The sequence below is a fragment of the Rousettus aegyptiacus genome, unplaced genomic scaffold, assembly GCF_014176215.1.
Source record: "Rousettus aegyptiacus isolate mRouAeg1 unplaced genomic scaffold, mRouAeg1.p scaffold_m13_p_4, whole genome shotgun sequence".
NCBI classification, from domain to species: Eukaryota; Metazoa; Chordata; class Mammalia; order Chiroptera; family Pteropodidae; genus Rousettus; species Rousettus aegyptiacus.
Genome location: NW_023416307.1, coordinates 127,638,620 through 127,656,379, shown reverse-complemented (window position 1 = coordinate 127,656,379; position 17,760 = coordinate 127,638,620). Strand labels below are relative to the sequence as shown.

Below are 17,760 nucleotides of genomic sequence, written 5' to 3'. Positions count from 1 at the left end.
TCTTCTGGCAGTATCTACTGTTCCTTTGTTGAGCCTTTCACTCTTGTAGCATATGATGCAGGTCCCACCACATCAAAGTCACTATCAACCTGGATAACACAGGTTGCTCCGCCCAGGGGATTCCCTGAGACTCTGCCTCTCCCAACTTGTGAGCTCATCCAAGCTGCTTCCAGTGGTTTATTCCATATAAATGGCCTGTCTTGGCTCTTGCTAAAGACTTTACTAAAATCTCTCAAAGACTCATAAAACCAAAAAAAGCAGCATCTGGCCTCAGCGTGACCAGCACCTCTTCCTGTGTAGTCACAAAACACCACTAGTGGCCTTGGTTCCTGGCATGGCCTCTCAAGGCATCTAAAAGCCCAGCACAGGTGGCAGCTATCTGCAGATTACTTGATGACTCTTACCAGGTATCCCCAGAGGTACACAGGTTGCAGTTGAACATGACTTGCAGCTGGACCCCTCCCAGGACTATACCTCTGGGCCCCACAGGATACCTACTACATAAAGCCACTCTGCTAAGACCAGGGGACTTAAAGCCCTACCTAACACATAGAAACAGACAGAGGGAGGCAGTCAAAATGGGGAGACAAAATAACATGTCCCAAATGAAAGAACAGAGCAAAGCTCCAAAAAAAGAACTCAATTAAATGGAGACTGGCAATCTACCAGATGCCGAGTTCAAGACATTTGGTTTTAAGAATGCTCAAAGAACTTAGGGGAAGAGTAAATGAACTCAGTGAAAACTTTATCAAAGAGAAAACATAAAAATGGAGGTGGGAAACATAATAGGGAGCCAGTCAGAAATAAAAAATACAATATCTGAGATGAAGAGTATATTAGAGAGAATCAAAAGAGTGGATAAAGCAAAGAAATCAGCTATTTAGAGGATGGGATAGCAGAGAACATCTAATCAGAACAGAAACAAGAAAAAAAGAATCCAAAAATGAATATAGATTAAGGAGCCTCTGGACAACATCAAGCGTAACAACATTCACATCATAGGAGTATCAGAAGGAGAAGAGAGAGCGAGCAGGAAATTGAAAACCTATCTGAAGAAATAATGATGGAAAACTTTCCTAACCTGGTGAAGGAAATACACATACAACCTCAGGAAGTTCAGAGAGTCCTAAACAAGATGAGGCCCACGTGAAGACACATCATAATTAAAATGCCAATGGTTAAAGACAGAGAATCTTAAAAGCAGCAAGAAAAAGCAATTAGTTACCTACAAGGGAACTCCCATAAGACTATCAGCCAATATCTCAACAGAAACTTTGCAGGGCAGAAGGGCTTGGCACAAAATATTCAGTGATGAAAAGCAAGGACCAACAACCAAGATTACCCCTTGTGGCAAAGCTATCATTTAGAATTGAAGGGCAGATAACAAGCTTCCCAAACAAGAAAAGCTAAAGGAGTTCATCACCACCAAGCTAGTATTACAGAAAATGTTACAGGGACTTTTTTAAGAAGAAAAAATATATATCAAAAATACGAATAATGAATGGCAACGAGTACTTCAAACGAAAAAGAATTAAATGTTCCAATCAAAAATAGGGTAGCTGAATGGATAAGAAAACAAGATCTTTACATGGGCTGTCTACAAGAGAGACTTCAGATTAAAATAGGCATACAGATGAAAGCAAAGGGATGGAAAAAGATATTTCATGTTGGACCTAGAGGGTATTGTGCTGAGTGGAGTAATTCAGATAAAGACAAATGCCATATGTACAAGTTCAATCTAAAGAAAATAAACTCACTCCCAGCCCCCACCCACAAAACAAACTCATAGATACAGAGAACATTTTCAAGGTTACCAGATGGGGGTGGTCAGTGAAAAAGGGAGAAGGAATTAAGAAGTACAAATTGGTAGTTACAAAATAGTTAGGGAGAGAGAAAGTACAGCATAAGGAATACAGTCAATAATATTGTAATAACTATGTACGGTATCAGAGGGGTACTAGATTTATTGTGTGATCACTCTGTGAGCTACATACCTGTCTAATCACTGTGCTGTATACCTCTAACTAATATAATATTATATGTCAACTATAATTGAAAAATAAATATTAAAAAAAATAAAAACAAAGTGTCTTCTAATATTTGCTATAATTTCAACTATTCAAAGAATGGAATTTAAAGTAAATTGGTATACTATTTCCTATTTGTGAATATACGGGCAATTCAAGTCATAGATTGTCAGGTCGTTCGATATAAAAATTCCAATAATTTATCACTCCTACCCTTGATTATTTTGAGGATTACTTACTCAGGTCTCAATAATGTGGGATTCCTTTTAATATAGAGCCTTTTCTTATGGAAATATATTTTTAGATCAAATATTCTAGCATCCAACAAATCCATTCAACTAAGATAAAAAAACCTCCTGTGGTATGACCCTGAAGAATTCAAAACAATAAAGCTTATTTAATTTTTATATGTTAAAAGAAAACAAGGAATCTCTTTTGATTCCGAACTACAAAAAAAGATTATAATTAGCTTCTTGGGATAAGACAGTCTCTTAAAACTTTATATGTATCAGATTGTGTCTTGTTTTAAGACAAGAATTATAACTAAGAAAGATTTTCACATTTGGGCGAATGTCTCAAGTTTCATCATGACCATCAAGTGAATAGTTACTTGGCTATATCATCTTAGATTTCCATATTATTACAAATCTTATCTAGTAATGAGACAAGCACACCTTCCATCAAAGTGAGGAACAAAGTAACTTACTCTGTCATGAAGAGTCCAACCAACATATTTTAGGTAACTGTCATTTAGGAAGGCATCACTATACATTTTCATCCATACCCCAATTTCTTCAATACAAATGGCTCTAATCTCAGCAATAGCATCTCTGTAAGAAAAAAAGAGAGAAATCTCTGATTAATATGAAAAGCTAAAATGTACTTCATACTCATTTTCAGTAACCAATAAATATTAACATTATTCCTACTCTTGTATTTGTATCTGCTCTCTAAAAGGTCTTCAACTTGACTAACTTCTATGTTTTATAAGAAATCTGTGGAATAAAAAGTACCGGTACCGAGCTGAAAAATAATGTTTCTAAAAATCACCTTATTTTAACTCAACTGCTCTATATTCATTGAAGTAGGAAATTGCATTGGGACCTTTCTGAAAGCCTCACAACTATTGTGGAGTCAACAAACATGTAAAAATCTTCTGAAAAAACCAGACTACCAACACCCAAATACAAAATAACATAGAACACAAAAAATTATATCCCTAATAAATGGATATTTCTAAGCTGGTATACATCTAATAAATTAAAAGAAAATAATTTTTATGGCCAAGACATAAATTAGTATCTATGAGACAATATTTCAGAAGCAAACATTACTTGTATGACAATCTGCAAAAACCAAAACCTTGATATAATTGCACAGAAATAGTTCACGCATTTAGTCACAACAGGAACAATTTTGGTGACTACACAGTGAACTAGTGATGGAACCAAACCACAAAAGTCAGGTTTCTGGCTCTGTGCCCAGATGGCTTTTCATCTCAGTGTAAGTAAGTACTTAACTTACCCTCTTGAAATTTTCCTACTCTCAAATCTGTAAACCATGCACAAATATAATGTTAATATTTTAATCTTATCTTTCAATAGGTTATCAGCTCTAGCTTAAAATAAATAAATTAGTACAACAAAGTGAATTATAACTTTCTTTTGCAGATTGATCTTCAAAATTTCTGAATTCACCATATATGAGTAACACAAAAATTTAGGCAACTTTCAATTCTCCAAGGCAATCAGACAATTAATTAATCTGACAATAATGTAGCTGGAATCTTAATGTTAATTAAGGAGCTTTTCTTAGTTTTTCTTTTTCTTTTTTATTTGCAGGGGACTTGTCTAGGATTATTAGCTGCTCTTTGTTAACATTCTAATATTTCATTCTCTGCTCTAATAAATCTCAGTTCCTTCTATGTCCCTGTCACTGCTTATGAATAAAAATGTGAGAATCTCTTTCAAAGCCATATTACCTACCACAACCTTTAGTTTTCCTATATTATTTTGTTTATACCTTTTTTTTCATGGAGAGAATCTACAGCATAGAGGCTAATGGTACAGGCCTTGAAGCAAGACATTTGAGTTCAAATCCTGGCTCTGCTTTTACTAAGCTGTGTGGCTTTAGGCAAGTTATATTCCTCTTTCTTAGATCTCCTCATCTGTAAAACATGGATAATAACTGTACCTAGAACTCACAGAGTTATTGTGAGAATAAAATCACTTAATAAAAGTAAAAGACTTAGCACTGTGCCTGGTACCTTATAAAACTTCCATAAATGTTTACTTACTATTATAATCTTTTTTTAAAATATGGATATTTCCTTTAATACTGAACAATCAAATAACAAAACAATAGAGCTTATATTTGTAGGAAGCAATATTAAATATTATTATTTAATAATAATTTTTATTTTTCAGTTTATAGTTGGCATACAATACTATATTTGTTTCAGGTGTACAACACAGTGAGATATCTACATAACTCACAAAGTGATCACCCCAATAAATCCTCACCATACATAGTTATTACAATATTATTGGCTATATTCCTTATACTACACTTTCTACTCACAAAGTGATCACCTCAATAAATCCTCACCATACATAGTTATCGCAATATTATTGGCTATATTCCTTATACTATACTTTCTATCTCCATGACTACTGTGTAACTACCAATCTGTAGTTCTTAATCGCTTCCCCTTTTTTCACTGCCCCAACAATCCCCCACCCATCTGGAACCCTCAAAATGTTATCTGTATCTATAAGTTTGGTTCTGTTTGTTTATTTTGCTTTTTAGATTCCACATATACGTACAATCATAAGGCATTTGTCTTCCTCTAATTTACTCTACTCAGCATAATACCCTCTGTGTCAATCATGAAATATCTTTTTCCATCCCCTTACTTTTAGTCTCTGTGTGTCTTTGAATCTGATGTGCGTTCCCTTGCAGGCAGAATTTATAAGGGTCTTGTTTTCTTATTCATTCAGCCATCCTATCTTTTGAAGTACTTGTTGATAGATATGTAGCTACTGCCATTCTTTATTTAGACTTCTGAAACATTATCTTTTTCTACTTCTTAAAAAAGTCCCTCCAACATTTCCTATAATACAGGTTTGAAGGTGATGAACTCCTTTAGCTTTTTCTTGTCTGGGAAACTATCTGTCCTTCAATTCTAAATGATAACTTTGTTAGGTAAAGTAATCTTGGTAGCAGGTTTTCATCACTTTGAATATTATGTGCCAAGCCCTTCTGGCCTTTAAAGTTTCTGTTGAGAAATCAGCTGACATTCTTATGGATATTCCCTTCTATGTAACTTTTTTTTCTTGTGCTTTTAAGATTCTCTTTGAATTTAAACTTTAGCATTTTAATTATGATGTGTCTTGGTGCAGGCCTCTTTGAGTTCATCTTGTTTGGGACTCTCTGAATTTCCTGGGGTTGTACATCTATTTCCTTCACCAGTTAGGGGAGTTTTTGTTATTTCTTCAAATAGGTTTTCAATTTCTTGTGCTCTCTCTTCTCCTTCTGGTACCTCAGTGATGTGAATGTTGTTACACTTGATGTTGTTCAAGAGGCTTCTTAAACTATCATTTTTGGATTCTTGTTTCTTTTTTCTGTTCTGATTGGGTGTCCTTTGCTGCGCCATCTTCTATGTCACTGATTCGATCTTCTGTCTCATCCACTCAATTTCCTCTAATGTACTTTTCACCTCAGATATTGTATTCTTCCTTTCTGACTGGCTCCCTTTTGTTTTCCATCTCCATTTTTATGTGTATCTGTTTTTTTAAAGTTCTCACTGAGTTACTCTTTTCCTAAATTCCTTGAGCAACATTATAACCAGTGTTTTGAACTCTACATCTGCTTATTTCCATTTTGGTGAATTCTTTCTTTAATTCTTTCACGTGGGACACGCTTCTTTGTCTCCTCAGTCTGGCTGTCTCTCTGTGTCTGTTTCTATATTTTGGGTAGGGCTCCTAAGTCTCCCAATCTTAGTAGAGTGCCTTTATGTAGCAGGTCTGCTATGGGGCTCAGTGGCACAGTCCTGGGGGAGATGTCCAATTGCAGGTCAAGGTCAGCCACAGCCTGTGCACCTCTGGGGCCACCTAGTAAGAGTCACTAAGCAACCCACATATTGTTTCCACCTACGCTGGGCTTATAGGTGCCTTGAGGGGACAAGTTTGAAACTGAGGCCAGCTGCCAGTGATGCAGGGCTTGGGGCTACTTAGCAAGAGATACGGTGTATGCTGAGGTCAGATGCTATTTTTGGTCTGTAAGCCTCTGAGAGATTTTATTAAAGTTTGCAGCAGGAGCCAAGACAGCTCATTGGTATGGAATAAACCACTGGAAGTAGCTTGTGTAGCCCCACAAGTTGGGAAAGGCGGAGTCTCAGGGAATTCCTTGGGCAGAGAGACTTGTGTTTTTCAGGTTGATGGGCCCTGCATCTGCAGGCTGGTAAGGGGGCAGGGCTCAACAAAGGGAAAATAGCTTCTGCCTGTACTTGTGTCTGTGAGCCAGCACCCCTCTAGCCTTTGCCCTGAAACCCAACTGCTTAGCACCTCCCTGTTTGTCCCTGCTGCCCCTTGAGCAGCTGCCCCAGTGCTGGAGCTTAGAGCAAGCAAGTCTATCAGCGAGTAAGACCAGGTGCGGGCCCTTTAAGAGAAAGGTCTCTGCTTTCTGCAGCCTTCTGTCTCACTGAGCCGCAATTTCCACTGGTTTTCATAGCCAGAGGTTATGGGGGCTTCCCTTCCTGGCACTGGAACCCTGGCGAGCCCAGTATGTGGATGGAAACCCTCCCTCCTCTGGTGGGGGAGGTGGCTCTATAGTCAAGACAGCCCTCCTGATACACACACACACACACACACACACACACACACACACACACACATATGTATTGTGTGTGTGTGTGTGTGTATGTGTATGTATTATGTGTGTGTATATATATATTTGTTGTTCACCTCCCATGGTTAGATTTCTTTCTGTCACCACATATTTGATCCCTTTACCCCACTTACCTACTTCCCTCCTCTTCACTCCCCAACCCCCATTCTTAATTGCCACACTCAGCCCGGGCGTGGAACCAGGCCATTTCACGTCTCCACCCCTCCTATCATTTTGAGGTGACCTATTATTTGAGGTGATCTAATTGTAGGGCTTCTGTTCAGTCAGACCTCTGGCGACTTCACATACTGGCTGCTCTTTAGTTTTGTTATAATTTTGGTGTGGTTGCTACAGGTATACAGCCTTTACCTTATATGCCATCTTGAATCTAGTCTATTTACTATTATCTTTTAAGAATCAACAATATCATCCTTTACAGACAATAGAGTATAAAAAGTAGGTTGTCTACAACTGTGAAAGGATGTTCCTAGACCTTTATGATACAGAATGTGAATAGCTCAAAGACATTTCTTTTTTTTGGTGTATTTAAAATTTCAGATATAAAAAAAGTTAAAGACAATACAATGAATATACATGTATCCAATGCTGTTAAGAAATAAAATATTATAGTTGAAATTTCCTATACACCTCTTTCTGATGCATCTCCTCCCCCCCCCCAAATAAATGACTGTCCTTGATTCAATGACTGTCATTTCCATCTATACCTTTATACTTTAACTTTATACATGTTGTTTTACATAGCTAATCCTATTGGCACCCTCTCCGATTTGCTTTTTTCACAAACAATGTTTTACCACTTATACATACTGATTCATACAGTTCATATATTTGTTTTAGCTGATGTTCAGTGTTCCTTTCTATAATGTTACAAATTACATTCACTGGCAGACATATTGTTTCTAAGTTTTTGCTGTTATTAACAATGAAATGCCACGAACATTCTTGTACATGCCTCCTAGTGCACATGTGTGAGAGTTTCCATAGGGTAGTGTTTTTCAAACAGTGCATCATTGCCTATTATGAGATAAATTTAGTGAGTGGCATCAAAAACATAAAAGTATTCAGATAGAAAATACTAAAGTGCTTTGCACATGACAAGGCAAGTGAGTTATTTTTATTGAAACACTGTGTACCTGATTGTAGGACACCGACAGCTTTTATACCTAGAAGTGATATTATTGGGTGAGAAGAAATACATGTTTTTAGCTTTATTAGTATTAACCAATTTCTACATAAGTTAGGGATTCAAACATCCTTGCCTGTCACTTCATATTGTTCTACTATTTAATATAAATTTCCATTTCTGTGAACTGCTAGTTCATACACTGTCCTCTACTGGGCTGTACAAATAAAAGCAAATAACAGCAAATATAAAACAGCCATCCCCTCCAGAAAAACAAAACACAACCACAAAACACCCAAATCACAGCATTTTAGCTTTCTTAGTCCTATCAAGTAGTCATTTCCCAGAAATCTGCTGCACTTATTCTCTGCTATATTATCGTTATAAAAATCCTAAAACAAAAACACAGAAAATACTAGGCTACATTTTTATTAAACATTCTCTGGGTAGCAGACTAAGGACAACATGAATAGGTATGGTACGCTGATTCAAACTATAGTGACGACTAAGGACAGTAACTTCATATATACAGAGCTCATTCTTCCATTCATTGACACTGGCATTACCATTATCAATACCATGACCATTGACATTGAGATTATGGGTGGCTAATTTCCAAGGCTCAGGAATAGAAATGTTTAGCTTTATTTCAGTAGGGAAACTGTCTTGAAAATCTTTTATTATAACTATCTCTAAATCTAAGCCTAATTTCTAATGCCTTCCTGTCTCAACTAATGGACTCCTTAAAGCTTACAATACGGAACACAGCTCCTTGCCTACTTAAGATGCCAATCTGACACCTCCCACCTTAACTTTAAAAATTCAAATGTCTTTTGTAGACTTACAATTTGACTTATAATGTACGGCCAGACATTCCATTCTGCTACTATTAAAAGTCCCTAGATGATCTGTTTACTATTTGGATTCTGAAGCTCCAATCCACTTTGGCTGCTGATACCATCATGCTAAAATTAATCATTCTCTACATGTAGTTATATTACATAATCACACACTATAGAGTAAAAATTAGAACTTCTTTATGGTGGTTTTAATATATGTCCACAGATTCTTGGTTAATATTCCTTTTGAAGAAGGCAAATTCTTCTTATCTAGAATGTTGGTGTACATAGTAACTTGTTTCTAACAAGGGTAATGTAGTGGAAACAGGAATTTTAACTTCTGAGACTAGGTGAAAAAGACATTGTGACTTCTGTTTTGTTCTCTCTCTTGAAGGAAAGCCATCTGCCATGTCTTGAAGACACTCTTGTGGCCCTATACAGAACTCCGTGTGGTAACAGGTCTTCTGACACCAGCCATGTAAGAAAGCATTATTAGAAGCAGATATTCCAACCCCAGTTAAGCCTTCAAATGACGATAACCTCAACCAAAGTCTTGATTATAGTCTGATGAGAGAACTTAAACCAGAACCACTTAGCTAGGCAGCTACCAGATTCTTGTTCCATAGAAACTACGATATAACAAATGTTTGTTTTACATTGCTAAATTTTGGGGTATTTGTTACATGACAAAAGATAATCTTATTATTATAAGATTTTATTATTATTAAAGGCTTTTACCAATCTACCTATAACAAATCTTCTTGCAATCTGGTCCATAAAAGACTGTAGTCCAAATAGCTCTAATGCATCAGCATCTATGTCTATGGCATCCCTTGCCTGTAATGTCCTTAATTCTATTCTGATTACCTACAATGATTATTCTTTCAAGCTGAAATGAAGTCTCAGTTCTTCCTTAATTCCTGTCATATCCTCTTATTATCAGATATAGCTTTCTTGACCTGTAAGAACTAACATCCTATTTAAGTAGATGAAGCATAAAATAAAAATGCAGTATGCTTTTAATTATTCCCTGATTTGATTACAACATATCTTTTGATATACAGATATTTTTCTTATGCATAAGAGTCCTCCAATCCTCAGTTTTCATATTAAATTTCTTTTTAACACCCAATTTCCAATGGCCTCACTCCACTTAGAAATATTTAGCTCCAAATGTCTGGGAGTTTCCAAAGTGAAAATTAAAATAGAGAGCAAAGAAGTTAGTTAAGACAAGAGGAAAGGTATAAGACAATTGTAAGATGGGCTAATTCTAATAGCATTCCGGTATTGGAGCCTTGAAATGAACAACTAAAATAAAGTCAACAAAGAGAGAAACTCAAACTCTCTCTGTGAACTCAAAGAGAGAAAAATAAAACTAGAAAAGAATTACTCTAGGGCAATTAATCCTTTGTTGTAACTCCATTTTATAGCATAAAAAATAATTATGTTCATTCCCATGAAAAACATATCTAATTTACTGATTCTCACTGTAAAGCTGTCTTTTTTGGGAGACAAGACGATATAATTTAATATCTGGATTTAAGTTTTCCTTTTTGGATTACTTTATTGGCAGATGAAATTAAAATACTTTCTGCTTACAAATAAAATGAAATTTAAATTTAATTACGTTTAATTAAATGTTTCATGTACTACTCTTACAAGTTCTCTGCTAGTATAAAAGTTGACTAAATGACTACATTACAAATTTCAGAGACTAACTCTTGGCTCATATGGCTGTTTTGACACAATTATCTCTCAAATGTACAAGGAATCTCATAAGAGCTCTTGAGTGAGAAATAACTGCAAGCTTCAAAAAGAACTGTTATCTAAATTGTAGTACACAATGAATTCATATCTCAACCAAGTATGTCACTAATGTTTGGATTAAAAAAATTTACATTTTCCAAAACAGAACATTTTTTTGAAATAGCTTAGGGGAGAATGGAATAGCTGAAAGAGTTACTGAAAAGGTATACAGTATCCTTTATTAGACTGTGGACAAGAACTTGAGAATAGAGATCATAATGTACAGAAAAATGATTAAAATAAATATCTTAGAGAGTGTTAAGTGTTAGTATATGGCAGTACACAGGGGAAAAAACCAATTTGGTAACATTGCAGTTATCTCATTAATATTACTTCTTTCCAATACCTCTCTCATCTTTTCAAATCCTATGTAAAGGGTGTATGCTAGATAGCGTTTAGTTCCAAATCAAGTTAGTTCCCTCAGCATTCAAACAAGTGGTTTTCACAGACATCCCCAACCCTGGTAACTCTACTACATCTAGTGGATTTTAGGTTGTTTGAAGGGTTGAGTTCCATATCAGAATGCCACAGGTTTGTACCATTTTAACCCAAAGTTCAGCTTTTTATAACTAAGTGCTTAATTTTTTGTCGATTTCCATAAAACTGAAATAACTGCTTTTTGCCTTTTTAGTTGTTTTAGGGGGAGACAATTTTCCAACCATTTCACTCTCACCTTCATTTCTGAAAGATGTTTTCTCTCGGTATGTAATTCTAAGTTGACATTGTATTTTTAGTACTTTAAAGGAATTGATCCACTATCTCTGGTTTGCCTCATTTCCAAAGAGAAAGAGATCTGCTGTAATTCTTATCTTGTATCCTTTGTAGTTAGTTATCTCTTTGCTGTGGTTGCATTTAAGACTTCAGAAAACAAATCACAAGGGAACACTTCTTTGTGGGTCTTCTATGAGGCTAGTAACCAAGTATTATCATTATAAAAGTAAACACAAAAATCCTGAATAAAATACCACCAAACTGAATCCAGAAGCATATAAAAAGGGCTATATGACATAAGTATATGGAATTTTCCCCAGAATGCAAGATTGGTCTAGTATCTGAAAATCAATGAATGTAACAATACATTATATTCACAGAATAAAGGAAAATGCCTATATTATTATATCAAAACAGAAAAAGCAAACAAAATCAATCAATCATGATAAATATAACCAACAAATTAAGCTAGAAGAGTATTTTCTCATCCTACTAAAGGGCAGCAATGTAGAACTTACATCATACTTAACATCATACTTAATCTTAAAGACTGATTGTTTTCCCCTTACAATCAGGAACAAAGCAAACCTGTCCACTTTCACATTTATTCAGTATTGTACAGAAGATTCTAGCCAGTACAATAAGAAAAAAAAAATTAAAGACATAAATAGGAAGAATTAAAACTGTGTTTATTCACATATGATCCTGTATATATCAAATCTTAAATAAGCCACATAAAAACTCCAGAAAACAATAACAAAAAAACTCTAAAATGATAGAAAAGGTAAAATCATTTTTTTAATTTTCAAGAGATAAAAATAATTGTATTTTTTGGTATTAGTAAGGGAGAAATTAAGAAAATATTTCCATTTACAATCGCATAAAATATGATCACTTAGAAAAAATTTAACAAAAGCAGTATAAGACTTGCATACTGAAAAAAAACAGTAAAATGTTAAAAGAAATTAAAGAATATATAAATAAATTAAGATATAATGTATATTCGTAGCTTGAAAGAGTCAATATTGTTGAGAGAGGAAATTCTCTCCAAACATGATTTACAAAGTCACTATATCCTCCATTAAAATTCTAGCAAGCTTCTGTGTAAAAATTGACAAGCTGATTCTGCAAAGGACCTCAAAATTGTTATAGAATTTTAAAAAGTTAAACTCAAAGAAACAGAGAGTAGAAGGGTGGCTTCCAGAGGCTGGGTGAAGGGAAAAATAGAAAAACATTGGTCAAAGAGTATAAACTTTCCATTACAAGATGAATCAATTCTGTGGATCTAATGTATAGTATGGTGACTATAGAAAACAATACTGTATTACATACCTGAAAGTTACCAAGAGAGTGAATATTAAATTTCTTCACTACACATAAACAAAAAACTAATTTAGTTGATGTGATGGAGATGTTAACAAACCTTACTGTGGTAATTATTTCACAATATATAATGTGTATCAAATCATTATATAGTATACCTTAAACTTATAGGTTATATGTCAATTACAACTTAATAAAGCTTTAAAAAAAACTTACTCTAAAGCTAATGTAATCAATACAGGTGGTATGGGTGTAAGGATAGAAGATTAGAAAATCCAGAAATAAAACCTTACATTTATGGTCACTTGATTTTCAAGAACAGTACCGAGGTAACTCTGTTGGACAAGAATGGTGCTTGAACAAATGAATATCCATGTGCAATAAACCCTTATTATCACACCAGAAAGAAATACACAAACTTTAAATATAATTTCTATACCTTAACTAAAAAAGACTAAATGATTCATCTTCTAAAATAAAACAGAGAAGAAATTTTGGGGTAAGGCAAAATGTTCCCAGATATGATATCCAAAGCATAACCACAGAAGAAAAATAGAGAAGTGACTTAAATTGAAAACTTTTGCTCTTCAAAAGGTATCATTAAGAAAATGAAAAGGAGTACTTTTAGTCAAGATAGTGGAGAAGGTAAATGCCAGGCTGGCCTCCTCCTCTCATGACCACATCAAAATTATAATAAATTATAGAACAACAATTTTTGAGAACCACCTGAGGATTGGCTTAACAAAGCTCTTAAAACTAAAAAAATTAAGGGGAAGTCATATCAAGATTGGTAGGTGGGAGGAGACATGAAATGGGCTGGTCTCACATCTGTGTGTATGGTGTGGTGGTTAAGAATAAGGAGGGATATCTTGGCAGCAGAGGACCCTGTGAGGACTGAGGAATTTCAGACCCACACAAGGCAGGAGCACCAAAGCTGGAAAGAGGAGTCCCCACAACATCTGGCTGTGAAAACCAATGGCGATGCCAACTGGGTGAGATGAAAGGCTACTGTAGAAGCAAGCATCTGCTTAAAGGATTCACTCACAAACACTTGCCATAAGTGTTAGTGAAGGAACAGCAGCTCAATAAGTGCAAGGGACAAATAAGGAGGAAGCGAATTGTGTGGCTACATGGTGAGGGCTGGAGGAGAAGCTCTCTCCAGCCAGGACAGAGGAAAGTGCAGGTGCCATCATTACTTACTTGAGTACTTTGCCCACCTAGCCTGAGGCGTGAGCAGGCACCAAATCTGAGTCTCTATCATCCTATCACCGCTCGTTCCAACCAAATGCTTCCCTGAGACCCCACCCCAACCAAAATACATTCCAGCTTTAACATCTTTCAGCAGCTTTTCCTCACAAGTGACTGGCTTCAGCCTGTGCTGCAAAACTTTCCTAAAATCTTTCAAAGGTCCACAAAAACAAACAAGCAACAGTTGGCCTTGGCGTGTTCTATAATTCTTGCTAAGAAGTCCCAAGCCCTTATAAGTGATAGCCAGACTCAGGTTACAACATAGCTTCTCCCAGGCACCACCAACCCCAGCGCAGAGAGACCAACTGCAATCACACTGTAGCTCCTATCCGGTTGCCCAGGGCTGGGCGCAGGCAGTGGCAACCTGGCCTGTACCAGAGCCCTTCTCAAGAGACCCAGAGCCAACACAGCTGGTGATTGGGTTCAGATTACACCGGAACAGCACCCAATTAGTTCCACAAACGACATACCCAAAGGGTGGACTCTGCAGGTACAAGAGCCCTGATAAAATGAATCCCTCTCCATGGGGTCAGCCCACTCATAATAGTTGATTTGCTATATTCAAGACCAGTCTTTACAACCAGGTAATCTGGGGGTCAATCCCACCTACTGATGTATGAACAGCTATCAAGACTGAACAGTAGAACACAAACTACTAACACAAGGGGCAACCCTGGAGCACCTGGCAAAGGTGACCAGAGAAACTATGCTACTGGATCCCCTCACAGCACCTACTAAGGTCACCCTGCCAAGACTGGGAGATATAGCAGCAATAATACATAGAAACAAACACAAGGAGGCAGCAAAAATGAAGACGAACAAATATGTCCGAATTAAAGAAGAGGAAAAACTACAGAAAAAGAACTCAATGAAATGGGGGCAAGCAATCTACCATATATAATATTAAAAACACTGGTTATAAGAATGCTCAATGAACTAAGGGGAGGAATAGATGAATTCGGTGAGAACTTACACAAAGAGACAGAAACCATAAAAAAGAACTAGTCAAGATGAGGATATAATACTGTAATACGGAATAATTAAAGAGAATCAACATCAGATTTAAAAAAGCAGAGGATAGAATCAGCAATTTGGAAGACCAGGTAGCAGAAACTTCCCAATTTGAACAGCAAATATAAAAAATAAAAAATAAATGAGGGTAGTTTATGGGATCTCTGTGACAACATCAAGTGTAACAACATTCAAATCATAGAGATACCAGAAGAGAGAGAGCAAGGAATCAAAACTGAAAAAATAATGACTGAAATATCCCCAATCTGGTAAAGGAGATTTACATAAAAATGAAAACAAAAACACAATAACCCATAACCTGTGGGACACAGTGGAAAACGGTACTAAGAGGAAAATTAAAAATAATACAAAGACAATTAGGAAAAAAAAAAAAAAAAGAAAAAGAAAAACCTCAAATAAATAATCTAACATTACTCCTAAGGAAACTACAAGGCTCAAAGTGAGATGAAAGGAAATAACAAAAATTAGAGTGAAAATAAATGAATGAGGTGAAAAAGACAATGCAAAAGATCATTGAAACCAAGAGCTGATTCTTTGCAAAGATAAACAAAATTGATAAACCCTTAACCAGACTCATCAAGGAAAACAGATAGAGGACCAAAATAAACAAAATCAGAAATAAAAGAAGTGAAAACTGACACCACAGAAATCAAAAGGATTGTGAGAAAATGCTACGAACAAGTTACACGCCAAGAAATAGGACAACCTGGAAGAAATGGATAAATTACCAGAAACATACAGTCTTCCAAGAAGAAACAAAATCTAAAAAGACTGACAACTACTAATGAAATGGAATCAGTAGTCAAGAAACTCCCGACGAACAAAAGTCCTGGACCTGGTGGCTTCACAAGTGAATTTTACTACACGTTCAAAGGAGAATTAACACTTCTCCTTCTCAAACTATTCCAGAAAATTCAAGAGGATGGAAGGCTCCCGACCTCATTTTACGAGGCCAGCATTACCCTGATTCCAAAGCCAAAGACATGACAAAAAATGAAAATTACAGGCCGATACCCCTGATGAACATAGATGCAAAAATCCTCAGCAAAATATTAACAACCCAAATTCAGCAATACAGTAAGAAGATCAAATACCACAGTCAAGCAGGATTTATTTCTGCAGTGCAAGGTTCGGAATCTGCGAATCAGTGAACGGGATACACCACGTAAAATGAAAGATAAAAACCATATGATCATATCAGTAGATGCAGAAAAGGCATTTGACAAAACCCAGCATCCATTTATGATAAAAACTCTTAGCAAAGTGGGAATAGGAGGAACATACTAATGGAGGCCGTGTGTGACAGACTCACGGTTAACATCACACTCAACGGTGCAAAGCTAAAAGCGTTTTCCTTCAGATCAGCAACAAGACAAGGATGTTCACTTTCACCACTTTTATTCAACATAGTATTGGACGTCCTAGCCACAGCAATCAGACAGTAAAAGAAATAAAAGGCATCTAAATTGGAAAGGAAGAAGTAAAACTGTCATTGTTTGCAGATGGCACGATACTATATAGAGAGAACACTAAAGACTATACCAAAAATCTTTTAGAACTGGTAAATGAATTTAGTAAAGTAACAGGGTACAAAACTAATATTCAGAAATCCGTAGCATTTTTATACACCAATTACAAACTGTCGGAAAGAGAAATTAAGAAAACGATCCCATTTACAATTACATAATAAAAAAATTTTAACACCTAGGAATAAATTTAACAAAGGGTGTAAAAAAAGACTTGTACTCGTAAAATTATACAACACTGAAGAAAGAAAGTGAAAAGATACAAATAAATGGAAGCATGTACCGGGCTCATGGATAGGAAGAATTAGCATGGTTGAAATGTCCATACTACCAAAAGCGACCTGTAGATTTAATGCAATCCCTATCAAAATACCAATGGCATTTTTCACAGCACTAGAACAAATAATTCTAAAATATATATGGAAGCACAGAAGACCCCGAACAGCCACAGCCGTCTTGAGAAAGAAGGACAAAGATGGAGGTACCATGCTGCCAGATATCAAACTATGCTACAAGGCTATATAGTAATCAGAACGGCAGGTGCTGGCACAAAAACAGACACACAGATCAATGGAACAGAATAGGGATCCCAGAAATAAACTCATGCCTATGTGGTCAATTAATCTCCGCCAAACAGGGCAAGAACGGGGCAAAGACTGTTATTCAATAAATGGTGCTGGGAAAACTGGACGCATACATGCAAAAAAGTGAAACTGGATCACTTTCTTACACCGCATATAAGAATAAACTCAAAATGGACTGAAGGCCTAAATGTAAGATCTGAAACCATAAAACTCCTAGGAAAAAATATAGGAAGTAAAACTCTCTGACATTGCTCTTAGTGATGTTTTTTCTGATATATCTCCTCAGGCAAGGGAACAAAAGAAAAAATAAACAAACGGGACTACGTCACACTAGAAAGGTTTTGCACAGCAACGGAAACCAAGAGAACAAAAAGACAACCCACTGAATGGGAGACGATATTTGCCAATGATACAGTCTAAGGAGGTTACTATCCAAAGCATCATACAGCTTAATACCAAAAACAAAACAAAACAAAACAAAACAAAAACCAAACAGTCTGATTAAAAAGGGGGCTGAGGATCTGAATAGACATTTCTCCAAAGAGGACATACAGATGGCCAACAGACATCTGAGAAGATGCTCATCATCACTAATCGGCAGAGAAATGCAACTTAAAGCCATAGTGAACTGTC

At 36.0% G+C, this 17,760-nt stretch overlaps 1 protein-coding gene across 4 annotated transcripts in view; it reads right to left on the bottom strand.

Moving 5' to 3' along the window:
* Positions 1-17,760, bottom strand: part of STAG1 (stromal antigen 1) — a 344,141-nt gene that overhangs the window by 119,689 nt on the left and 206,692 nt on the right. For all 4 annotated transcript variants that reach the window (XM_036218531.1, XM_036218530.1, XM_036218532.1 and 1 more), the window contains one exon: positions 2,734-2,857. In XM_036218531.1, coding sequence (XP_036074424.1) covers positions 2,734-2,857 — 124 coding nt within the window. The remainder of the gene's footprint in view (positions 1-2,733; positions 2,858-17,760) is intronic.